A 26,951-nucleotide genomic window follows, 5' to 3' on the forward strand; every position below is an offset into this window, starting at 1 on the left:
ACATTCAGCCACTGCGTGACACTACTAGACGGGCCAAGTGGTTGTGTCGCTAAGCTTAGTCATACAGCAACCTCGTGCACCTTTTTTTCTTCTTAGCATCATGTGCTGCTAGGGGCCTTTTTTTGATATCTGCCCTCCTGTCTGCCACTGCAGTGCCACGCATAGATGGGCCAATTGTTTGTGTCGCTTGGCTTAGTCATACAACTACCTCATTGCAATTCTTTTTATTCTTTGCATGATGTGCTGTTTGGGGCCTTTTTTAAATCTGCCATCCTGTCTGCCACTGCAGTGCCACTCCTAGATGGGCCAATTGTTTGTGTCGCTTGGCTTAGTCATACAACTACCTCATTGCAATTCTTTTTATTCTTTGCATGATGTGCTGTTTGGGGCCTTTTTTTTATATCTGCCCTCCTGTCTGACACTGCAGTGCCACTCCTAGATGGGCCAGGTGTTTGTGTTGTCCACTTGTGTCACTTAGCCATCCAGCAACCTCGGTGCAACCTTTTGGCCTAAAAACAATACTGTGAGGTGTGAAGTGTTCAGAATAGACTAGAATGAGTGGAAATGATTGTTATTGAGGTTAATAATACCGTAGGAGCAGAATTACCCCCAAATTCTGTGATCTTAGCTGTTTTTTTTTTTTTAATCATCCAGATCCAAAACCAAAACACGAAAGTGGAATTAGAACCAAAACCAAAACACAAAAACACGAAAAGTGCCAGCCACACATCTCTAATGTGTGTGTGTGTGTGTATATATATATATATATATATATATCTGAAAAGGAATGAAGGTGCACTCAGTGAATCAATGTATAAAGTAAATTTACTACAGGTAACAAGCTCACATGCATCAGAGGTTTAAAATCACCAGCTCGTGGAAGCAACAAACGCTGTCTCCGATATCACTTGCAGCGGTCCGTCTCTCACAATGCTGGCACACAATTGCATTCAGTTCAGCGTCTCAGCTTACAGATCAGGTGTTCATGAATGGAACGAACACGTCCTTCTCAAGGCCACGCCCAACGCGTTTCGTCACTGTATGACTTCGTCAGTGGGTGTGGTCTATGTCTCCAGCGCCGTCTTTTTATCCTCATCATTTGCTTACATCATATATTCAGGTGTAACATATTACTACCACACAAATACAAACTTTTATATCAATTGATAATTCTAGACATATTAAAACTTGCTCATCTTTAATTAAAAACTTACTAAATCAGTTTTATTTACGGAAAAATCTATATAAAAATGTAAACAATCTGTAGAAGAATATAAAAAATTATTATAATACGAAAAATATAAAGAGCAGTAATAAAATGTCCATTACAGAGGTTCAACTTGGCCAATACACGGCATAAATCTAACACTGACCTATAATAATAGAAAAATAGAAAAAAGAGTTCATAATTCTATCATCCACTATATATATATATATATATATATAGCAGAACAACTGCTGGGAAATAAATAAACATCAAAGAGAACAGATAAGACAATAAAATTGAAAAGTATGGATATTAGAGATGTATATAAGAATTATAGATATAATTAATAAAAGGTATATAAATAGACCTTATAATTCCCTACTCTTGTAGGTCTATTTATATACCTTTTATTAATTATATCTATAATTCTTATATACATCTCTAATATCCATACTTTTCAATTTTATTGTCTTATCTGTTCTCTTTGATGTTTATTTATTTCCCAGCAGTTGTTCTGCTATATATATATATATATATATATATATATATTGGATGATAGAAATATGAACTCTTTTTCTATTTTTCTATTATTATAGGTCAGTGTTAGATATAAATTAAGATATTGCCCTTATCAACTAATTGGTGGTGTACAATCGACTGTATGAGTTGCCCTCTGGGGAGGCTAAAGCGGGTGGTGGGATCGTCTCGAGTCCGCTCCTGCTTCTTCCGGCAGTTGCAGTAGCGGCTTGGTTTGTTCCCCTTCCCTCAGACGTCTCCTACAGAGGGAGTACACCTGCGCTAATTAAGATTAAATATGTTAAAGAATTATGTTATGTCGTATAATGTTGTAGTATTTGGTTAATATGAGATTTATGCCGTGTATTGGCCAAGTTGAACCTCTGTAATGGACATTTTATTACTGCTCTTTATATTTTTCGTATTATAATATTTTTTTATATTCTTCTACAGATTGTTTACATTTTTATATAGATTTTTCCGTAAATAAAACTGATTTAGTAAGTTTTTAATTAAAGATGAGCAAGTTTTAATATGTCTAGAATTATCAAATGATATAAAAGTTAGTATTTGTGTGGTAGTAATATGTTACACCTGAATATATGATGTAAGCAATTGATGAGGATAAAAAGACGGCGCTGGAGACATAGACCACACCCCCTGACGAAGTCATACAGTGACAAAACGCGTTGGGCGTGGCCTTGAGAAGGACGTGTTCGTTCCATTCATGAACACCTGATCTGCATCATAGCAGATTGTATACAGATTCAGACACAGTTGCACACAGATACAATATATAAGTGTTGCATACCAAATTAAGTAGATCAGTCTCACAGTGCGTCCTAGTGGCATTACATTGCGACTAAGATGGATTTTTCAGATAACAATACGAAAAAAAAACACTTGGTGCTAGAAGAGTCACGCGGGACCTGGTGGTGTGTTTGGCACAACTTCATCAATAATGTATGAGGAAGTAGGACTAAAGAGGGAGTGCCACCATTTATACAGCTGATCTCAGGCAATGATTACACAGGTTACAGTGAACTGTGTGCTGAGACATTTTTTTAAAATAATCCTGAACAAGAGTATTTTATATTATTGTCAATTTCAACATACTGTATTTCTGGTGAGTTCCAGAGGCTCAGTAAAGGCTACATTTGATTTGAGTACTACGTGTTTAGTCTAGATTTTGTTTTGGATGTACCCATTTGTAGTTGATATTTTAGATTTGTACTTCTTCTGTGTATCTGAATCTATATTTAAATGTTTATATCAACTTTTATTCACATGTATTAAAAGTATTGAGACATGTTGATACAGTCCGAATTATGTAATTTTGTATTTTTTAAAACATACTATAGTGGGAATATAAATAGTAGTAGTTGCATTGTAATCAGTGCTGCAAGTTTGACAGTACGGCACGGTACTGCATACCATTAAGAAATTGCCAGCTGGTACGCAGTACTGCTTGCCCAAATGCCATGCTTGCAGCCGCTGTTGTGTGAGGGGAGGAGAGAGCAGCGAGCACCTCTCCTGCCCCTGAGTACTAGGTCCAGTCTCCGGAGTCCGGCAGAGTGAATCTCAAATGAGGCGCTGGTTTGTTAGCCAATCAGAGCTTGTGGACCAGCAGCCGCAGCTCCTGATTTGAGGTGCACGCCGCCGGACTCCGGAGACTGGACTGAGCACTGAGGGGTAGGAGAGGTGCTTGCTGTGCTCTCCTCCCCTCACACAGCAGCAGCAGCAGCAACAATGGCAGCGGGGGGAGCAGGGGGATATGCACTGCGGGGGCATTTTTATGTCTGGCACTGTAGGAGCATATCTGGTACTGTGGGGGCATTTGCATATCTGGCATTGTAGATGGGGGCATATCTGGCACTGTGGGTGGGGGCATTTGTGTATGGCACTGTGAGGCATATGTGTATCTGGCTCTGTGGGGGCATATTTGCATCTGGCCCCTGATATGCGTATCACGCCCCCATTTTCATTGGCCATGCCCCTTCAGCACGCACAGTACCACTAAGACATTTATTCTACTTGCACCACTGATTGTAATCAGTACACATTACCTTGCTCATCATTACCCTCTTGGTGATTCTGTTACCACAGAATGGTGATTTCATTACTTTATTAAAAATTGTGCCCAGGTTACACAAAATGTCATACAGTACTTTTATCAAATTTATGTAGCTGTATCCTCAGGATATGCCCATTTCGTAATACCATTGTGAAAAACTACAATTAATTCTGGTATATGAATTTATAACTTCTGTGTGCACACACACAGTAACATGTCTCATACATTACTGACTTTGAAAGTCGGCTGAGTTATCAAGGATAACTTACACAAGATAGTATTTTTGATAGTATTTTATATGGGGTTTATACTATTTTGAAGGTTTTTTTACATGGGTTTATTGTGGGCTGTTATGATTATTTCACACTAGTGGTGTCAGTTGTATGATTAATATAGTTTATCACTGTAAAAAGTTAATTCTGTTACCAGTGGAACTGACCAAATGTCAATATTCTAAACATGTCAATATCCTGAATGTCGACATTATGCTGTTGACATTCTTAATGTCAACATAGTGATTACATAATACATACCTTTTTGTTTTGTATAAATCTATAAAAAATAAAGGCCCTCATTCCGAGTCGTTCGCTCGGTATTTTTCATCGCATCGCAATGAAAATCCGCTTAGTACGCATGCGCAATATTCGCACTGCGACTGCGCCAAGTAATTTAACAATGAAGATAGTATTTTTACTCACGGCTTTTTCATCGCTCCGGCGATCGTAATGTGATTGACAGGAAATGGGTGTTACTGGGCGGAAACACGGCGTTTTATGGGCGTGTGGATGAAAACGCTACCGTTTCCGGAAAAAACGCAGGAGTGGCTGGAGAAACGGGGGAGTGTCTGAGCGAACGCTGGGTGTGTTTGTGACGTCAAACCAGGAACGACAAGCACTGAACTGATCGCACAGGCAGAGTAAGGTTGAAGTTACTCAGAAACTGCAAAGTAGTTTGTAATCGCAATATTGCGAATACATCGGTCGCAATTTTAAGAAGCTAAGATACACTCCCAGTAGGCGTAGGCTTAGCGTGTGTAACTCTGCTAAATTCGCCTTGCGACCGATCAACTCGGAATGAGGGCCAAAGTTTGTTTCAGTTAAGAAACACTAAAAGATCCTCTTTTTATTATTGATAAAAAAAAAAAATATATATATATATATATATATATATATATTGTACCAAGAGCCATCCTCTAAGGCAGTGGTCCTCAAACTCTGTCCTCAGGACCCCACACGGTTCACATTTTCCATGTTACCCTGCAGCTGCACTGTGTATCACCAACTGTCACATCTTAAACATGGTAGTAACACGTTTGCAGGTAACCAACGGTAGGAGAAAAATAAGAATTTACTCACCGGTAATTCTATTTCTCGTAGTCCGTAGTGGATGCTGGGTACTCCGTAAGGACCATGGGGTATAGACGGGCTCCGCAGGAGACTGGGCACTCTTAAAAGAAAGATTAGGTACTATATCTGGTGTGCACTGGCTCCTCCCTCTATGCCCCTCCTCCAGACCTCAGTTAGGGAAACTGTGCCCGGAAGAGCTGACATTACTAGGAAAGGATTTGGAATCCAGGGTAAGACTCATACCAGCCACACCAATCACACCGTACAACTCGTGATAACTATACCCAGTTAACAGTATGAACAATAACTGAGCCTCTCTCAACAGATGGCTCATACAATAACCCTTTAGTTAAGCAATAGCTATATACATGTATTGCAGAGAGTCCGCACTTGGGACGGGCTCCCAGCATCCACTACGGACTACGAGAAATAGAATTACCGGTGAGTAAATTCTTATTTTCTCTGACGTCCTAGTGGATGCTGGGTACTCCGTAAGGACCATGGGGATTATACCAAAGCTCCCAAACGGGCGGGAGAGTGCGGATGACTCTGCAGCACCGAATGAGCAAACTCAAGGTCCTCCTCAGCCACGGTATCAAACTTGTAGAATTTTGCAAAAGTGTTTGAACCCGACCAAGTAGCAGCTCGGCAAAGTTGTAAAGCGGAGACCCCTCGGGCAGCCGCCCAAGAAGAGCCCACCTTCCTCGTGGAATGGGCTTTTACTGATTTAGGATGCGGCAGTCCAGCCGCAGAATGTGCAAGCTGAATCGTGCTACAGATCCAGCTAACAATAGTCTGCTTTGAAGCAGGAGCACCCAGCTTGTTGGGTGCATGCAGGATAAATAGCGAGTCAGTTTTTCTGACTCTAGCCGTCCTGGAAACATAAAGTTTCAGGGCCCGGACTACGTCCAGCAACTCGGAATCCTCCAAGTCCCTAGTAGCCGCAGGCACCACAATAGGTTGGTTCAAATGAAACAATGATACCACCTTAGGGAGAAATTGGGGACGAGTCCTCCATTCTGCCCTTTCCATATGGAAGATCAGATATGGGCTTTTACATGACAAAGCCGCCAATTCTGACACACGCCTAGTCCAAGCTAAGGCCAAAAGCATGACCATTTTCCACGTGAGATATTTTAGCTCCACGGTCTTAAGTGGCTCAAACCAGTGGGATATCAGGAATCCAACACACGTTAAGATCCCAAGGTGCAACTGGAGGCACAAAAGGGGCTGAATATGCAGCACCCCTGTAACAACGTCCGAACTTCAGGCAGTGAAGCCAGTTCTTTTGAGAGAAAAAGGGATAGGGCCGAAATCTTGGCCTTTATGGATCCTAATTTTAGGCCCATAGTCACTCCTGACTGTAGGAAGTGCAGGAATCGACCCCCCTGGAATTCCTCTGTAGGGCCTTCCCGGCCACACACCAAGCAACCTATTTTCGCCATATACAGTGAAAAAGTCTTGCTGTCACGTCTTTCCTAGCCTTTATCAGCGTAGGAATAACTGCATCCGGAATGCCCTTTTCCGCTAGGATCCGGCGTTCAACCGCCATGCCGTCCAACGCAGCCGTGGTAAGTCTTGGATCAGACAGGGTCCCTGTTGCAACATGTCCTGACTGAGAGGCAGGGGCCATGGGTCCTCTGAGAGCATTTCTTGCAGTTCCGGGTACCGAGTCCTTCTTGGCCAATCCGGAGCAAAGAATATTGTTCACACTCCTCCATTTATTACAATTCTCAGCCCTTGGGTCTGAGAGGAAGAGGAGGGAATATATAGACCGACTGGAACACCCACGGTGTTACTAGTGCGACCACAGCTATCGCCTGAGAGTCCCTTGACCCAGCGTAAAACCTTTTTTATCTTTTTATTGAGGTGGGACGCCATGTAGTTCTCCTGAGGCAGTTTCCATCAATTTGCAAAACTGCGTGAAGACTTCCTGATGAAGTCACCTCTTTCCCGGGTGGAGGTCGTGTCCACTCCCGGAATGAACACTGCTGACAGTGCGCTTACTTGATTCTCCGCCCAGCGAAGAATTCTGGTGGCTTCTACCCTCGCCACCCTGCTCCTTGTGCCACCCTGGCGGTTTACATGAGCCCCTGCGGTCTGACTGGATCAGAACCGGTTGGTCGCGAAGCAGGAACTCCGCTTAACTTAGGGCGTTGTATATGGCCCTTAGTTCCAGGATATTGATGTGAAGGCAAGTCTGTTGGCTTGACCACAAACCTTGGAATTTTCTTCCCTGTGTAACTGCCCCCCACCCTCGGAGGCTTGCATCCGTGGTCACCAGGACCCAGTCCTGAATGCCGAATCTGCGGCCCTCGAGAAGGTGAGCACTCCGCAGCCACCACAGGAGAGACACCCTGGCCCTGGGGGATAGGGTGATTAACCGATGCATCTGAAGATGTGATCCGGACCACTTGTCCAGTAAGTTCCATTGTCCTTGCATGGAACCAGCCGAAGGGGATGGCTTCGTATGATGCCATCATCCTTCCCAGGACTCGAGTGCAGTGATGCACTGACACCTGTTTTGGTTTTCAATAGATTCCTGACCAGTGTCATGAGCTCCTGAGCTCTCTCTATCGGGAGATAAACCCTCTTCTGGTCTGTGTCTAGGATCATGCCTAGGCGAGGCAGATGAGCTGTAGGAACCAACTGCGACTTCGGAATATATAGAATCCAGTCGTGTTGCCGTTTCACTTCCAGAGAAGGTGATACGCTGTCCAGCAACTGCTCTCTTGATCTCGCTTTTATGAGGAGATCATCCAAGTATGTGATAATAGTGACACCTTGCTTCCTCAGGAGCACCATCATTTCCGCCATTACCTTGGTGAAATTGGTAATGACAATCCCTTATGTCCCGATTCATTTCAGGCTTGCAATGACCGCTCTTAGCGATTCCACCTTGAACCTGAACCTTTTCAGGTATATGTTCAAGGATTTTAATTCAATGTGGGTCTAACCGAACCGTCTGGTTTCGGGATTATAACATGGTCGAATAATAACACCCTCTTGTTGAAGGAGGGGACCCTTGACCACCACCTGTTGAAGATACAATTTACGAATTGCAGTTAACACTGGCTCGCTCTCTTGGGGGGAAGCCCGCCGGGTTCTCGGTGAGGGGGCATCTTCTCACAGTCCAGCCTGTATCCCTGCGATACAATTTCTATTGCCCAGGGATCTAACAGGGAGTGAACCCACTTGTGGCTGAACTTACGAAGGCGTGTCCCCACCGGGCCTAGCTCCGCCTGTGGAGCCCCAGCGACATGCGGTGGATTTTTGTAGAGGCCGGGGAGGACTTCTGTTCCTGAGGACTAGCTGTGTTGTACAGCTTCTTTCCTCTGCCCCCGGCTCTGACAAGAAAGGACGCACCTCAGACTTTCTTGCTTCTTTATTCGAAAAGCTGCATTTAATAATGTCGTGCTTTCCTAGGCTGTGCAGGAATATAAGGCAAAATATCAGAATTACCAGCTATAGCTGTGGAGACAAGGCCAGAGAACCTTTCTCCACACAATCCTCAGCTTTCCATATGCCTCTTAAGTCGGCATCATCTGTCCAATGTATATTCTACAGGACACGTCAAGCAGAAATCGACATAGCTTTTGTCTCTAGGACCCAGTATACTCATGTCCCTTTGGGCATGCTTTATAATTATATATCTATCACTTAAAACAGCATCTTAAAATATTTATATGCATACTAGGGTCTCAATCTCTGCTGATAAGGTACCTGTCCACGCTGCCACAGCGCTATAAACCCATGCCGACACAATCGCCGGTCTGGGTAGTATACTAGAATGTGCACACTATCTGCAGGATCCCTGAGAATAGCTAGTGCAAACAGGACACCCAAGGGGAAGATTCTCAACACATCCTGGCCCTAGTGGGGAAAGGATACAGCCTGAGAATTCTCTTGTGGGAAGCTGCCGTCTCTTGTCTGGAGATTCCCGCTCTTTTTCCTCATGAGAGGAGGGAAATTTACCTCAGCATTCTTCCCCTTAACATGTGTACTCTCGTGTCAGGGACAAATGAGTCATCAGTGATATGCAAATCATCTTTTATTCCAATAATCATATATTGAATATCTTTTAGCCCTCTTGGCTGTAACTTTGCATTATCGTAGTCGACAGTGGAGTTAAACTCTGTGTCGATACTTTGTTATTTTGGATAGTGAGCATAGAGAGACTCTGAAGGACTCTGACATAGGGACAGACCAGGGTAGATTTCCTTTCTGTTCCCAAACCTTTTGTGCAATAATTTTACCTCAGCACTTACACATATCCAAATAGGTGTCGGCGTTGTTGACGGAGACACCCTCCCACACACTTATCCGCTCTATCACCTCCTTAGAGGAGCCTTTTACCTCAGACATGTCGACACACGCGTATCGACACACCACACACCCAGGGGATGCTCTATTTGAAGACAGTTCCCCCACCAGGCCCTTTGGAGAGACAGAGAGAGAGTATGCCAGCACACACCACAGCGCTATATAATACAGGGATGTACACTATAGTGAGTGATTTTTCCCCTATAGCAGCTTATATACACAGTTTTGCGCCTAAATTTATGTGCCCCCCCCTCTCTTTTTTACCCTTTGTGTACCAGGATACTGCAGGAGAGAGCCTGGGGAGCTTCCTTCCAGCTGAGCTGTGAAGAGAAAATGGCGCCGGTGTGCTAAGGAAGAAGGCCCGGCCCCCTCAGCGGCGGGCTTCTGTCCTTTTATGTACTTTAATGGCGGGGGTTAATGCACATATACAGTTTATCAGACTGTATTATGTGCTTTTCGCCAAGTAAGGTAATCTAATTGCTGCCCAGGGCGCCCCCCCAGCGCCCTGCACCCATCAGTGACCGGAGTGTGTGGTGTGCTAAGGGAGCAATGGCGCACAGCTGCAGTGCTGTGCGCTACCTTAATGAAGACCGGAGTCTTCAGCCGCCGATTTTCAACTTCTCTTCGTTCTTCTGGCTCTGCAAGGGGGGCGGCGGCGCGGCTCCGGGACCGGACGACCGAGGACTGGGCCTGTGTTCGATCCCTCTGGAGCTAATGGTGTCCAGTAGCCTTAGAAGCCCAAGCTAGCTGCAAGCAGGTAGGTTCGCTTCTCTCCCCTCAGTCCCACGTAGCAGTGAGTCTGTTGCCAGTAGATCTCACTGAAAATAAAAAACCTAACAAATACTTTCTTTTCTAGGAAGCTCAGGAGAGCCCCTAGGGTGCATCCAGCTCTGGCCGGGCACAGATACTAACTGAGGTCTGGAGGAGGGGCATAGAGGGAGGAGCCAGTGCACACCAGATATAGTACCTAATCTTTCTTTTAAGAGTGCCCAGTCTCCTGCAGAGCCCGTCTATACCCCATGGTCCTTACGGAGTACCCAGCATCCACTAGGACGTCAGAGAAAACTGTTGTAACACTATTTTGATAAAATTATAAATGTCCTTGTCTCATGAGAGCAGTGCAGGTGGAGAGCACACTAATGTCTGATGGAAATGTCCCTGCTCTGCAGGGTCTTGTTGCTCACCCCCCTCAGTTTCCTGCTCAGCTTGAGGGGTAGGCCTGGGAATAGTCCTGATGTTCTCAGATAGAGGGGTGGTAGGCCTGGTCCTGGAGTTCTTACGGCAGAGGTGAGGAGAGGCCACATAATGATACTGAGCTGCAATGTTTGTAAAATTAGTTTAATTAGAGATTCTAGAGTAGTCCAAAGTCCAAATCCAGTTCAAAGTTCATGTCTAACTGTATCCTTGAAATGCATCCTTTAAATGCATCCTTAACAAATGCTTGCAGGTCAAGCCCTGACTACAGGCCTTGACTACACACTATATCAGCTAGCACAGGGGGAGGTGTGTTCATCAGGATGTTCAGCTAATTAACAGAGGGGGTTTTGCATTGAAGACAGTTGCAGACAAACTCTCTTGGGCTGTGGAAAATGTAGCTAGCGAGAGATGGCAAACTCATATATATATATATATATATATATATATATAAAGATGGTTTTTACCATCAGCAAACTACCCTTGATGGGGTGATGCCTTGAAAATATGTCCTCAAAGGTGAAACAGGTTTTCAGCAGTCCAACAGAATGTCTCCCATTTATATGCGAGGTTCTGGTAGAGATCAGCATCTCAACACCAGACCGGATCTCTATATACCAACAAAATGGAATTAATGGAGGGATCGCCGGCTGCGAATAGTCGCAGCCCAGCACACCATGCAGCATGTCTCATCACAGCAACATGATCATGGCTACATCTATAGGTTATTTTTTTTTGCGTAATTACAAGTAAAAAAATAGACTAAAAAATTCCCTTCCACTGTTTTATTTATTTATTTATTTTAAGGCCTTTTTATTCTGCAGTTAACATGAATTTATTTAGGCATAGTCTCTATCTCCTTTATTTTAATACTTGCGAGAAGCCCTTAAACTGCAATTATAGCTGGGAGTTTAATTGTCTAAGTTTTGCACATGTAGAAACTGCAATTTTCTTTGCAAAATTGGCAACTTGCCAACAGGTTGTATGCAGCCTTTGGTTCAGCTATTTGAAAATTATTTCACAGGAGGAAGAGAGGTCAGGGCTTTGAATAACCCACTTTAATTTAGCTACTAAGTAACTGTTGACCTGTTATAAACATTTTTTTCCATATTCTTTCTTGCAGTCTGAGCAGGGTAGAAAAAACTGTGTTCCCTAATGCACACCGAGTGAAAAATATTACTACATAATAGTCAGATAATACGGAGATCTTAGTTGCGTATATCTGCAGATATAGGGTTAAGCCCCCAGGCCGATCGACAAGGCTTCTCCGTCACTGAGGGTCCCTAATACTGGGTATGGGTCCAGGGTGCAGGACCCCATGATGTCGGCACAGGTCGGCCACCCCAGGTCAGCACACAGGTGAAAATTAATAGGGGTTAATAAGAAGCACTATTTGTAATTATTCATGGGGTGGGTGTGGGGTGCGGTGGCCCCTGTGTCGGTATGGCTGGGCTGCTTCAGGTCGGCACACCCTAACACTTTATTAACACTTATGATTTTCCCCATCACTTTGTATATATTATTTTAATCACACCACTTACATAGCACTTCTGTGCTTCTTATTAACCCCTATTAATTTTCACCTGTGTGCTGACCTGGGGTGGCCGACCTGTGCCGACATCATGGGGTCCTGCACCCTGGACCCATACCTAGTATTAGGGACCCCCAGTGACGGAGAAGCCTTGTCGATCGGCCTGGGGGCTTAACCCTATATCTGCAGATATACGCAACTAAGATCTCCGTATTATCTGACTATTATGTAGTAATATTTTTCACTCGGTGTGCATTAGGGAACACAGTTTTTTCTACACAGAATTACCCCTCCCTTTTAGCACCTGAGTGACATTACAATCTGATTGAGCAGCTTTCCATTTTGTGTACAGTCTGAGCAGGGTGTAAGGATTTTGAGTCCTGGTGGACTATGGATTTTATTTTTGCAGCACCATACTCCTAGAGGTACTGCTTTGTGTTTGACATGTCAGTCTAGCAATGGCATAATTAATGTCATCCTATAGACAGTAATGAGTTGCACCTGAGCTTGGATTTGAAAACCATGGTTTTCCCAGCTATCAAGTATAAGATCATTGGAGATTCGCTGCTGCTAAATGGCTGCAGTTTCTGTTCCTGCTCTTGTTCTTCCTAAACTTTTTTCCCATGAACCAGCTATTATCCAGCATCTTGCTCTTCTGCATATTGGTCTGGCCTGTTTGAGAACACACTGTTCTCCCTGTTCTTACCCCTTAGGGGCCCATTTATCATGGATTACATATTGAATGCTGTCTGGGTGGGATCTTACAATTTGCTCCTGTTAGTGATATATCTGCTTGTACCTGCATTTGATGTATTTTGAATCTAAGGGGTCTATTTACTAAGCCTTGGATGGAGATAAAGTTGACCGAGATAAAGTTACCAGCCAATCAGCTCCTCCTAACTGACATGTCACAGGCTGAGTTTGAAAAATGACAGTTAGGAGCTGGTTGGCTGGTACTTTATCACCGTGCAATTTGTCTCTATCTAAGGCTTAGTAACCCCTTAAGTAACCCCATATGACCCCTTAATCTCCTGGCATGGCCAAAACTGTGGGGGGGGGGGGGCTAGGGGGGCATGTGACCTGGGCGCTCTGGAGAGGGCGCCGAGACTGTCACTTTAATCCCCCTTAATGCCCCCTCCCTATGCGGCAGCGGTCACTTAGAGCCGGCAAAGCTCAAGTTCCAGCTAGCTGCTGCCTATGAAGCAGCCGGGCACACCACATCGCTGAAATAAAACTGAAAATAAACTACATCTCCCAGCAGCCCTTGCTGCTGAGGGGCTGTACTTTACTTTCAGTTTCATCTTTGCAGCGTGCGGATCGGCAGAGCCGGATTAACCACTAAACTTTTTCTGAGTGAATTAGGTGAAGAACATGAATTTAACACTATCCAAAATTATTTTAGTTAAATTTTTTTACAAAAATCTATTTTTTGAGGGTTTTTTATTTGTCTCTCTCCAAACATCGAAACATCGATTGGGAACATCGGAACATCGTAAACATTGCGACCATCGCGGTTTTCATTTTGAAAGCTGGGATAGTTTCCAGGTACATAGGGGGTGTTTGGGGGGTTAATTTACACTCCCCAGCGGCTGCTATTGTCTGCAGCCACTGGAGGGGGGGTCCTGCCGTGCTGTCCGATCAGCAGTGATTGGCAGCACGGCAATCAGTAGGGGAGAGTGCAGGGAGGCAGAGGGACTTTATGGTCCCTCTGACAGCAGCAGCGGAGGGAGGTTTCCTTTCCCTGCTGCTGCTAACACAGTTTATCTGACTGGTTGCATCCTGTGTGACCAGGTCAGATAAAGCACTTGCAGGCATGGTCGCAGCCAGGCAAGTGGTTAAGAGGGGGCACGGGGGACAAGCAGTGGTGCCGAGAGAGGGGGGTAGAGGGTACAAATTACCCGGGCCCAGGTCTGATGGAGGGGCCCAGTGAGGGTCTAGTGGGGGCCCAGGCCACCACCCCCTTACCTAGCAGCAGCAGATGCAGCTCTTTTCCTCAGCCCATCACACGCCACTGTGCACCGGGCTGCAGTGTGGCCATGGAGGTGCTTAAAATACTATTTTTTTCAGTATTTTTTTCTAATGGTACATGACCAGACCTACTGTGATTAGGCCACGCCCTTTGAAAAGTACCTGGGCCCATCCCGGCTCTCGACTGCCCTGGGGACAAGATACTAGTCAAGTTACTAGTCCCCCGCCCTCCCACCACTGCCAGTGACTTTAATCATCGCAGCCACTGCTGCACTGGAAAAGAAGCTTCTAAAGGTCTAAAAAGGGTTGAGACTAAATGGCACTGTGCCAGCCAGAAGCAGCATTGGGGAGAGGAGGGGAGGAGAGCAGCAGCACAGCCTAAATAGTGAGTATGACTCAGGGAAGGGGTACTGTATGTGTGTGTGACTGCTATATGTTTGTATGAATGTGTGCATGTGTGTGACTGTATGTGGATATGTGAGTGACTACATATCTGTATGGGTGTGGTGTACGTGACTGGCATTCAGGAAGCCGCCAGTCAGCATACCGACGCCGGTTTCCTGGCAGTGGAATGCCATTGGGGGGGTGGGGGGGTGAGCGCAACAAGCCCCCTGCAGGCACAGTGATGACCTGGGCTTGCCACGGGTTCTATTCCCACTTTAAGGGTGTTGTGGACATTCACGAGTGGGAATAGTCCCTGTTGTCAGCATGCCGATCGTCGGAATTGTGAGGGGGCGGGATGTACGGGGAGGTATTGTGACCGGCGGTCTCCTGACCGCCGATCACATAACTGCATCCAATCTGTATGTGTGCTTGTGTCTAATGTATGTACCGTATATGTGTCACTATATATGTATTTATACAGGTGTGTGATTACATGTACAGATATGTCCTGATATATCGTTGCTGCGTACCGCATAGCGGGCGCCATGCAACTCGCGCCAGCTCCTTGCACTATAACTCCCGTTATAAGTTGCGTTGTAAATGTGATGTCACGTTATAATTGTAACATGCATTCTAGTTTCTGTCCACCAGATGTCGTTTTTCCTAAACTCTATGGCGAATGCCTCAAATAGCCAACGGACCCTTCGTAGCGCCACCTGCTGATTGGCTGACGGGTTCGAATCCTAGCGGGACCAGAATTAGTATTTTTTGTGGATTCTTTCTGTTTATTCTTTCCTGCTGAGCTCGTTGTAACAAAGCACTAACCCCAACCACGGTGCACCCGTTCACTATCAATATTGTCGTTACATTGGGGAAAATATCTTTTATTGGTGAAGCATAAACAGCATGTACATTTCGGACATCATTTCCGGTTCATTTGCTTCAAATAGCCCTAAATATGTAATGCACAATGCCACTGGATCTCTATGTCATTAATGTGACATCTTGGAAGGCTCCATTATGGTTTGTACACAGACACCGGACAAAATCCGTTAATAGTACAACACATCAAAACACATCAAAAAAATATATAAAAATAAATTCACCAAAAAAAAAAAAAAATTCTGGTCTCGACAGGATTTGAACACAGATGCACGCATTGCAGGCAGACACTGTAACCATTATGCCAGTGCTGACCATGCTATGAGTTGGCACTCCAGGTAAATATATGATGTGTTTTGATGTGTTGTACTATTAACGGATTTTGTCCGGTGTCTGTGTACAAACCATAATGGAGCATTCCAAGATGTCACATTAATGACATAGAGATCCAGTGGCATTGTGCATTACATATTTAGGGCTATTTGAAGCAAATGAACCGGAAATGATGTCCGAAATGTACATGCTGTTTATGCTTCACAATAAAAGATATTTTCCCCAATGTAACGACAATATTGATAGTGAACGGGTGCACCGTGGTTGGGGTTAGTGCTTTGTTACAACGAGCTCAGCTGGAAAGAATAAACAGACCAAACCAGTTTATTTCTTTAAAAAAAATATATAAAAATAAATCCACCAAAAAAAAAAAAAAAAATTCTGGTCTCGACAGGATTCGAACACAGGATGCACACATTGCAGGTGGACACTGTAACCGTTATACCACTGCTGACCACAATATGAGTTGGCACTCCAGGTAAATATATGATGTGTTATGATGTGTTCTACTCTTAGTAAATGCGCGGCACCGTGCTTAACATGGAGCATTCGCCACCTAGCAGTGAAACTGTGTATTACATGGCGTGGGACACAACGCACGCCATAACATTATTACAACTGGTGATTCAGGACCCTAAATAGCGCGCCATGAGCAACGGTGTACGAGGATACATCTGTATGTATGTATGTGAGTGAATGAGTGTGTGCGTGTATGTGTTTAGGTGTCACTTGAATGGGTGTGTGTGTGTGTGTGTGTGTGTGTGTGTGTGTGGGGGGGGGGGGGGAAGGGGGACACTGAGTTAATGGTTCGTCCCAGGTGACAAAACTCCTAGTTTTGGCACTGCTCCTGGATTATGTGTTGAGCATCAGATTTTCTTACCTACATCACATAGTAATATTTTCCACCTGATTGTTTGTTTGTTTTCTACAACCTTTACTCTTGTTTGTAAATATGGCAATTCATTATATGACCTCTCAAAGACTGATTTTTTTTAAATAAATGGAAACAATTCAATTCTAACACAAGTGGACTACAAAAAATTAGAGATGAGCGGGTTCGGTTTTACTCAGATTTACTCAGATTTACCCGAATCTCCTTATTGGCTTACGGACGTCACGTGTTTTGGTCAACCAATAAGAAAAATCCAGAAAAAAAGAACTTGCGATAATTCTGGCGTTAAGAACCGAGTAAATCCAAACCCGCTCATCTCTACAAAAAATACACAAATTAGGCGTTTTAGGATAACTAATTATTACACCATTAGGTGTATATTAGCAGTGAAGTGAATTATTATCATCAGAACTTATTTACGTTAGGGCATCTCTAAATTATTCGATAAAACAAGAGTTTATACTTTCACATCACTATGCTACATTAAAAATAAAATTAGTTTTAGAAATCACTTATTTGAGCAACAAGAGTGCATACATATTATTGCAACAAATCAGTACAGTTTAAAAGGAATGCATAAAATTGACCGGTGGGGGATGCCGGCTGTCAATATCCAACAACGGCATCCCGTCCACCACAATGCCTGCAGCGGGACTAGCGGTAAGAGGTCCCTTGCGGGGCTCAATAGCTTGCTGCGCTCGCCACAGGATCTGTTCCCACTTTATTGGTGTCGTGGACACCCACTAGTGGGAACAGCCCTGTAGCGCCAGGATTCCGGCTGTTGGTATTGTTTGCTGTCGATATTTCGGCGTTAGTATCCTGAATGCTGGGATTCCAACAGCCAGCATGTTAACTGGAACCTGTCTGGAATACTGCCCTTACTTCTGTCAGGATAAGGTGAAGTTCTATTGTGTGCAGTACTTATTTTGTAAATTGTTCTAGTTAGAAGATTCAACACAGTTTTATATTAGAAATGTTACACATTGTCATTTCTGTTATTATGTCCTCTTTATTCAACACTACTATAAAATACATGGTAGTGCAATAAAATGCTTTTGTCTAATTTACAGTATGCTGGTCTGTTTCTAATCCATACAGCGCACTCATGAAAGGAAATAGCATAAAGTGCACCAGTGGCTTACATTCATGAGAAACCAGCCTTACGTCCCTCAGTGATGTCAGGAGCTTTAAGTGAATTTATAGGCTGCTTACAGATGAACAATAAACTGCATTGTGGACAGGACAGGGGAAGTTGAACATTAGGATTAAAGGTGTGTACACAATAGGACAATATCAGCACGATGTGCCCGATTCGAACACATCGTTCACGTTATCGTACACTGTGTATGCACTATATCGCTGATGATGCGTGCTACTGTGTGTCATCATCAACATCCCCTGTTGGACCTGCCGAATGCAGCATGCCCCCCCCCCCCCTTCCTGCGCCGTTGCTCATCACTGTTGGCATTAGCAAGTGTGTATGCACTTGCCGATACCTGCACCCCCGCTGGGTCCCATCACTAATGACATTGCATCATTTGTGAGTCGTCCTAGTGTGTACTCACCTTTACAGTAGAATTTAAGGAACATAAGGTACATTTAATCAAATCATAAATAAGTTATATTTCATCAAATCATTTTAATAAGAAGTTGTTTTATGACCTTGGTCTGTTAATGTGTCTGTTAATTTGCCCAGTTTAATTTCAAAACATTCTCCATCTTAAAATGTTGTGTGAATACTGTACCTTAAGCTTTTTCACACTGATGCATGGATCGTTGGAGAAACTTTCAGTGTCGGCTATTTGGATATCGGAGTCTTCCAGTTCACCGGTTAAGTCATTTCTCACCTGCCAGGAAATAAAAAGAGAGGCTAAATGGAAAAGTGGTGACTGCTAGTTGAGAGCAGATGGACTGCATAGTATTATCTTGATAAAGTACATAGATACAGTATGATTAATGGTCCCATTTTCTTTTTACAGGACTCTAAAACAATTCATTGAGATCATCATAGCAGAAGACTATTTAGCATAATAAAATGAAGCTGCTGAGAAAAAAAACGTTAGATCTCTGTAACGCATATGATTGATTTTTACATTTTGCCAGATCTACGTTCAGCAACCTGTTAAAATTTATGAAAGCAATTTATTAATGGTAATTATGAAATTTATGCACGGTGTCACTAATCGTTAAAAAATCATAGGTGGCCTTTAATTAATCTTCTGGCACGTGGTCATAATAATCAAACATTGTGTAACAGGATTCTAAGGAGGTCATACTGAATATGGTAGGCAATGCTGGCTTTATAAGGACATTACCATTTTAATGACTTTTAAAGTATTATTTAAAGTGTAATGAGATCAGGCTGTAATTCTTCTATAAACATGATAGATGTGCAATAGAAATAATAATAATGATATTAAGTAATAATAGTAGTGACCAAATGAGGATAAAAATGATCGAGGGAATACAACAGATGCAGTCTTTTGGGGCGTCCAAGTCGCATCTCGTCTAAGACGTATTATTGGAAGGAAAAGACGCCCAACGGTAACGGAATTGCACAAGGCCTGTCAACTCATTCCCTCCAGGCATCTCCCACTGCTTGGGGTATTAAGGCAAGATATATGAGGACACTTCTGTAGCCTATGTTTACCCACAAATCAAGGCACAGAATATATTAATATAATGTGCAGAAACCAGATGTGATTTCTGGATATTTAAGTGCACTTGTTCACATAAGCAAGCCTGAATATTTTGCAGTTTATAGCTCACACTTAGGGGATCATACACATGTATTAAAAAACAAAAGAAAAGCTCAAATAGCTGCATGTACAAAGAGTGTATCTATGCTCAGAGGCAATTCAAGATAATTCCAGTTCTGTACTGAACACATCTACAGGGAGAGATGATAAAATTCCTGTCACACCTGATATTACTCTCCCTTAAAGTACAGATTCCATTTTTCTGTGTGTGCAGGACAAACAGCATTGTATGCTAACTTTTGCCTTATTGTGGATTATAAATACATGTATGTAATAGGACAGTAACGAACTAGTAAGAGAATACTCTAACAAAAGAACACTGTGATCAGTTAGAAAATAAATGACATGTCATTCTGGGATAATTAAGGTATTCTGCATATTAATTGTGAGGAGATCAGGTTAGGAGTGACCTCTCCATAGGTGGATGGGAACCTCTAAACACACAGCAGATAGGAAAACAGCACACCAGTCCAAGGTTTCCGTGCAGTCTAGCCGTGGCTAGTTTTATTGTGCAGTACAAAAACAAAACATTAAAATAAATCCTAGCCCGTCTGGCCACTAATTGAACAAAATATGTTCCCTCTCTCAAAGTGGTAGGACCTAATGCCCCTACCGCATACATAGGCATTTGCACTGTACTGACATTCAGTAAATCACAGTGTCTCATAACAGGCCTGCTGCCTGTTTCCCCATCTAGTGAGACCCTGAGCCAAGCACTCATTAGCCTGCTGACAGGCTGAAGGCCTAAAGACCCGAAATGGGCCTTGTGAATGGAGCCTTCCCTTCTCTCTCACATCCACACTGCCAGGACCCATTTGTGGCTTTTACGAAAAGCCCAAACTCTAATCATGTCTATTTAGCAGGACAGACATTTCCTGGCAGTTTAAAATGCATTGGCCAGAAACCTGGGACAAACATATCTCCCATTTATCATTTTATCAGTGCTGCTATAACATATTATAAAAGTGATTCTATTTGCTATTATGTACAAATGCTGTATATGTGAGAAATACTGCATACATTCAAAATATAATGTGTGACAGTAGGTTAGGAATTGCATTTTCTACCAAGTAATAATCAGAGAAGTGCAACAGCCAAGGTTAAGAAGTGAGTCCTGATCGACAAGAGAGACGCAGTTTACTGGTTATTCACTGTAAAATTATTTATAGGAATTTAGACGCTGATTTATCAAGGAGTTTCATCATGCGCAACAAATTTTAAAACTCGTTGCGTATGATAAATGGTGCTCCAGCCAATCAACTCTATTCAAACACATGACAGTTAGTAGCTGATTGGCTGGAGCACCGTTTTAAAAATGTTGTATGAGAAAACTTGTTGATAAATCAGCCCCCTAGTATATATTAACAATATTGTATTTGTGCAGAATTAATTGTAATTTGCATGGTGATAATTATGGTCTACTCATGTATTGTATGCTGATACTTATTTCTTGCATTCACCATATTATAGTTTACTATTTGGACATATATCCGCTTATTTTGTTAATTTTTTTTACAGATTATACTGTTGTCACGTCAAATGATTTTATTGTGTATGGGTCTAGCCCAGTGGTTCTCAAACTATGTGCCTAAGCACCCTGGGGTGCCTCAGGGCACTTGTAGGGGTTCCTTGGATTGGTGTTTGAGGACCAATTCAAATTATTTATGTTCAACAAGAGCCAGAGATGAGTGCTCAGATGACTCAGTGAGGGGATGGGGGAAGGGGTAGGTGCACTGTGCAGAGGCATTGGTGTGACAAGAGGGGCTGTTTGGCGTGACTGCAGAAAAGATGTATGAGGACACATATCTGTAACAAAGCTATATGTCACATCAAACCAGCTATATATCATATCAAACAGATGCAATATTTACAGTAGTGAATAGTGACATTTTCATTTTCTACATGAATAGATCCCTATGATATGGCAGAGTAGGAGCAGGAAAGCAGGAGCACAGGGCAGAGGTGACTGCTGCTTTCTGCTCACAGTGAAAATCCATTGTAAACACTGCACCTTTCTGAACGTCGCAGAGGTGGATAAAACAGCTTTAAACAAAAAACAAAACAAAAAAAACAGTAAAACATTGGTTGTCTTACCCTTTAATCAGGGACAGATTTACTATGAAACTAATGAAGCTTAATCCTGAAGGGGCCCTGAAGCAACTTTTTTTTAATGAGTGAAAATTTCAACAAATCAATGGAGTTTTGTGTGTTATTAAAATAAGTCGATTTTGATGATAGAATCATCATTTGTCTTGCTTTTGCAGTTTTAGACCAAAAATCTGATTTTCACCTCTTGTTTTTATATACGGTATGGTTATATCGCCAATACCAACATGGCAACCAGGCATCTAGTACAGCATAGCTGTTATTACAGTCTGGATGCACTTTGCTTAGTACAGCGGGAGCCTAGCTCTGTGATTTACGCTGCATCATCATAGTCCCGCCTGTAATAGCGGCATTGTATAGGGGCGGTGGGGTTGTAATTGGAATGCCGGCAGTCAGGATGCCGGCATTCAGAATACTGACTGCGCATTCCAATGTTCTGAATCTGAAATAAGTATACTTACCTTCTTCCAATGGCCCCCTAACTGTAGCTTTCCCTTCTAGCAGCCTAAACCTACCCCACTGCAGCCTAAAGCTAGCCCTCCCAAAGGGTGCCTAAACCTAACTCCCCCTCCCCGCAGCCTTAACCTAACCCTCCCTCCCGCAGCCTAACCATATCCCTCCCCCTGCAGCCTAAATCTAACATACCCTCCCCCGTGGCTTACCTCTCCTGCGGGCCATGACATCCTCATTCGGAGGTTCCGGGTGGCATAGCCGTGAATGCCATGCCCCCGTAAACGCCACTTACACTGTCACTCCCAACACCATGACCCCATGCCGTGTCACGCCCGCCCGCACCACACTGGGATATCTATTATGGGTGCAACATGTGCACACCCTGCACCCATTTTATTATACTTACCACTCCATCTGCACAGCACTGGCTGCAGGCCTGCAAATATTACTGGGAAAATGGCCACCATAGCCATTTTCCAGTGATTCGTGCAAACATAATAAAGATGTTGCCCTGTCACTAGAGATGTGCACCGGAAATTTTTCGGGTTTTGTGTTTTGGTTTTGGATTCGGTTCCGCGGCCGTGTTTTGGATTCGGACGCGTTTTGCCAAAACCTCCCTGAAAATTTTTTGTCGGATTCGGGTGTGTTTTGGATCCGGGTGTTTTTTTTACAAAAAAAACTCAAAAACAGCTTAAATCATAGAATTTGGGGGTAATTTTGATCCCATAGTATTATTAACCTCAATAACCATAATTTACATTCATTTTCAGTCTATTCTGAACACCTCACACCTCACAATATTATTTTTAGTCCTAAAAATTGCACAGAGGTCGCTGGATGGCTAAGCTAAGCAACACAAGTGGCCGACACAAACACCTGGCCCATCTAGGAGTGGCACTGCAGTGTCAGGCAGGATGGCACTTCAAAAAAATAGTCCCCAAACAGCACATGATGCAAAGAAAAAAAGAGGCGCACCAAGGTTGCTGTGTGACTAAGCTAAGCAACACAAGTGGCCGACACAAACACCTGGCCCATCTAGGAGTGGCACTGCAGTGTCAGACAGGATGGCACTTCAAAAACATTGTCCCAAAACAGCACATGATGCAAAGAAAAAAAGAGGCGCACTAAGGTCACTGTGTGACTAAGCTAAGCGACACAAGTGGCCGAACCAAACACCTGGCCCATCTAGGAGTGGCACTGCAGTGTCAGGCAGGATGGCACTTCAAAAAAATTGTCCCCAAACAGCACATGATGCAAAGAAAAATGAAAGAAAAAAGAGGTGCAAGATGGAATTGTCCTTGGGCCCTCCCACCCACCCTTATGTTGTATAAACAGGACATGCACACTTTAACGAACCCATCATTTCAGCGACAGGGTCTGCCACACGACTGTGACTGAAATGACTGGTTGGTTTGGGCCCCCACCAAAAAAGAAGCAATCAATCTCTCCTTGCACAAACTGGCTCTACAGAGGCAAGATGTCCACTTCATCATCATCCTCCGATTCCTCACCCCTTTCACTGTGTACATCCCCCTCCTCACAGATTATTAATTCGTCCCCACTGGAATCCACCATCTCAGATCCCTGTGTACTTTCTGGAGGCAATTGCTGGTGAATGTCTCCATGGAGGAATTGATTATAAATTATTTTGATGAACATCATTTTCTCCACATTTTCTGGAAGTAACCTCGTACGCCGATTGCTGACAAGGTGAGCGGCTGCACTAAACACTCTTTCGGAGTACACACTGGAGGGAGGGCAACTTAGGTAGAATAAAGCCAGTTTGTGCAAGGGCCTCCAAATTGCCTCTTTTTCCTGCCAGTATACGTACGGACTGTCTGACGTGCCTACTTGGATGCGGTCACTCATATAATCCTCCAACATTCTTTCAATGGTGACAGAATCATATGCAGTGACAGTAGACGACATGTCAGTAATCGTTGGCAGGTCCTTCAGTCCGGACCAGATGTCATCACTCGCTCCAGACTGCCCTGCATCACCGCCAGCGGGTGGGCTCGGAATTCTTAGCCTTTTCCTCGCACCCCCAGTTGCGGGAGAATGTGAAGGAGGATGCATCAGAGGAATCCCAGGCAGGAGAGGACTCGTCAGACTTGCCAGTGACATGGCCTGCAGGACTATTGGCTTTCCTGTGTAAGGTGGAAATTGACACTGAGGGAGTTGGTGGTGTGGTTTGCAGGAGCTTGGTTACAAGAGGAAGGGATTTAGTGGTCAGTGGACTGCTTCCGCTGTCATCCAAAGTTTTTGAACTTGTCACTGACTTCTGATGAATGCGGTCCAGGTGACGTATAAGGGAGGATGTTCCTAGGTGGTTAACGTCCTTAACCCTACTTATTACAGCTTGACAAAGGCAACACACGGCTTGACACCTGTTGTCCGCATTTGTGTTGAAATAATTCCACACCGAAGAGGTGATTTTTTTGTATTTTGACCAGGCATGTCAATGGCCATATTCGTCCCACGGACAACAGGTGTCTCCCCGGGTGCCTGACTTAAACAAACCACCTCACCATCAGAATCCTCCTTGTCAATTTCCTCCCCAGCGCCAGCAACACCCATATCCTCATCCTGGTGTACTTCAACAGTGACATCTTCAATTTGACTATCAGGAACTGGACTGCGGGTGCTCCTTCCAGCACTTGCAGGGGGCGTGCAAATGGTGGAAGGCACAAGCTCTTCCCGTCCAGTGTTGGGAAGGTCAGGCATCGCAACCGACACAATTGGACTCTCCTTGGGGATTTGTGATTTAGAAGAACGCACAGTTCTTTGCTGTGCTTTTGCCAGCTTAAGTCTTTTCATTTTTCTAGCAAGAGGATGAGTGCTTCCATCCTCATGTGAATCTGAACCACTAGCCATGAACATAGGCCAGGGCCTCAGCCGTTCCTTGCCACTCCGTGTCGTAAATGGCATATTGGCAAGTTTACGCTTCTCATCAGACGCTTTCAATTTTGATTTTTGGGTCATTTTACTGAACTTTTGTTTTTTGGATTTTACATGCTCTCTACTATGACATTGGGCATCGGCCTTGGCAGACGACGTTGATGGCATTTCATCGTCTCGGCCATGACTAGTGGCAGCAGCTTCAGCACGAGGTGGAAGTGGATCTTGATCTTTCCCTATTTTAACCTCCACATTTTTGTTCTCCATTTTTTAATGTGTGGAATTATATGCCAGTATCAATAGCAATGGCCTACTACTATATATACTGCGCACAACTGAAATGCACCACAGGTATGGATGGATAGTATACTTGACGACACAGAGGTAGGTAGAGCAGTGGCCTTCCGTACCGTACTGCTATATTTACTGGTGGTCACTGTCAGCAAACTGCAAAACTAAAATGCACCACAGGTATAGAATCTAGATGGATAGTATACTTGACGACACAGAGGTAGGTAGAGCAGTGGCCTTCCGTACCGTACTGCTATATATACTGGTGGTCAATGTCAGCAAACTGCAAAACTAAAATGCACCACAGGTATAGAATCTAGATGGATAGTATTCTTGATGACACAGAGGTAGGTAGAGCAGTGGCCTTCCGTACCGTACTGCTATATATACTAGTGGTCACTGTCAGCAAACTGCAAAACTAAAATGCACCACAGGTATAGAATCTAGATGGATAGTATACTTGACGACACAGAGGTAGGTAGAGCAGTGGCCTTCCGTACCGTACTGCTATATATACCGGTGGTCACTGTCAGCAAACTGCAAAACTAAAATGCACCACAGGTATAGAATCTAGATGGATAGTATACTTGATGACAAAGAGGTAGGTAGAGCAGTGGCCTTCCGTACCGTACTGCTATATATACTTGTGGTCACTGTCAGCAACTGCAAAACTAAAATGCACCACAGGTATAGAATCTAGATGGATAGTATACTTGACGACACAGAGGTAGGTAGAGCAGTGGCCTTCCGTACCGTACTGCTATATATACTGGTGGTCACTGTCAGCAAACTGCAAAACTAAAATGCACCACAGGTATAGAATCTAGATGGATAGTATACTTGACGACACAGAGGTAGGTAGAGCAGTGGCCTTCCGTACCGTACTGCTATAAATACTGGTGGTCACTGTCAGCAAACTGCAAAACTAAAATGCACCACAGGTATAGAATCTAGATGGATAGTATACTTGACGACACAGAGGTAGGTAGAGCAGTGGCCTTCCGTACCGTACTGCTATATATACTGGTGGTCACTGTCAGCAAACTGCTAAACTAAAATGCACCACAGGTATAGAATCTAGATGGATAGTATACTTGACGACACAGAGGTAGGTAGAGCAGTGGCCTTCCGTACCGTACTGCTATATCTACTGGTGGTCACTGTCAGCAAACTGCAAAACTAAAATGCACCACAGGTATAGAATCTAGATGGATAGTATACTTGACGACACAGAGGTAGGTAGAGCAGTGGCCTTCAGTACCGTACTGCTATATATACTGGTGGTCACTGTCAGCAAACTGCAAAACTAAAATGCACCACAGGTATAGAATCTAGATGGATAGTATACTTGACGACACAGAGGTAGGTAGAGCAGTGGCCTTCCGTACCGTACTGCTATATATACTGGTGGTCACTGTCAGCAAACTGCAAAACTAAAATGCACCACAGGTATAGAATCTAGATGGATAGTATACTTGACGACAAAGAGGTAGGTAGAGCAGTGGCCTTCCGTACCGTACTGCTATATATACTGGTGGTCACTGTCAGCAAACTGCAAAACTAAAATGCACCACAGGTATAGAATCTAGATGGATAGTATACTTGACGACACAGAGGTAGGTAGAGCAGTGGCATTCCGTACCGTACTGCTATATATACTGGTGGTCACTGTCAGCAAACTGCAAAACTAAAATGCACCACAGGTATAGAATCTAGATGGATAGTATACTTTGACGACACAGAGGTAGGTAGAGCAGTGGCCTACCGTACCGTACTGCTATAGATACTGGTGGT

At 43.8% G+C, this 26,951-nt stretch overlaps 1 protein-coding gene across 3 annotated transcripts in view; it reads right to left on the reverse strand.

Moving 5' to 3' along the window:
• Positions 1–26,951, reverse strand: part of GABBR2 (gamma-aminobutyric acid type B receptor subunit 2) — a 1,221,295-nt gene that overhangs the window by 612,598 nt on the left and 581,746 nt on the right. For all 3 annotated transcript variants that reach the window (XM_063922929.1, XM_063922931.1, XM_063922932.1), the window contains one exon: positions 18,396–18,497. In XM_063922929.1, coding sequence (XP_063778999.1) covers positions 18,396–18,497 — 102 coding nt within the window. The remainder of the gene's footprint in view (positions 1–18,395; positions 18,498–26,951) is intronic.

The sequence above is a fragment of the Pseudophryne corroboree genome, chromosome 5, assembly GCF_028390025.1.
Source record: "Pseudophryne corroboree isolate aPseCor3 chromosome 5, aPseCor3.hap2, whole genome shotgun sequence".
Lineage (NCBI taxonomy): Eukaryota > Metazoa > Chordata > Amphibia > Anura > Myobatrachidae > Pseudophryne > Pseudophryne corroboree.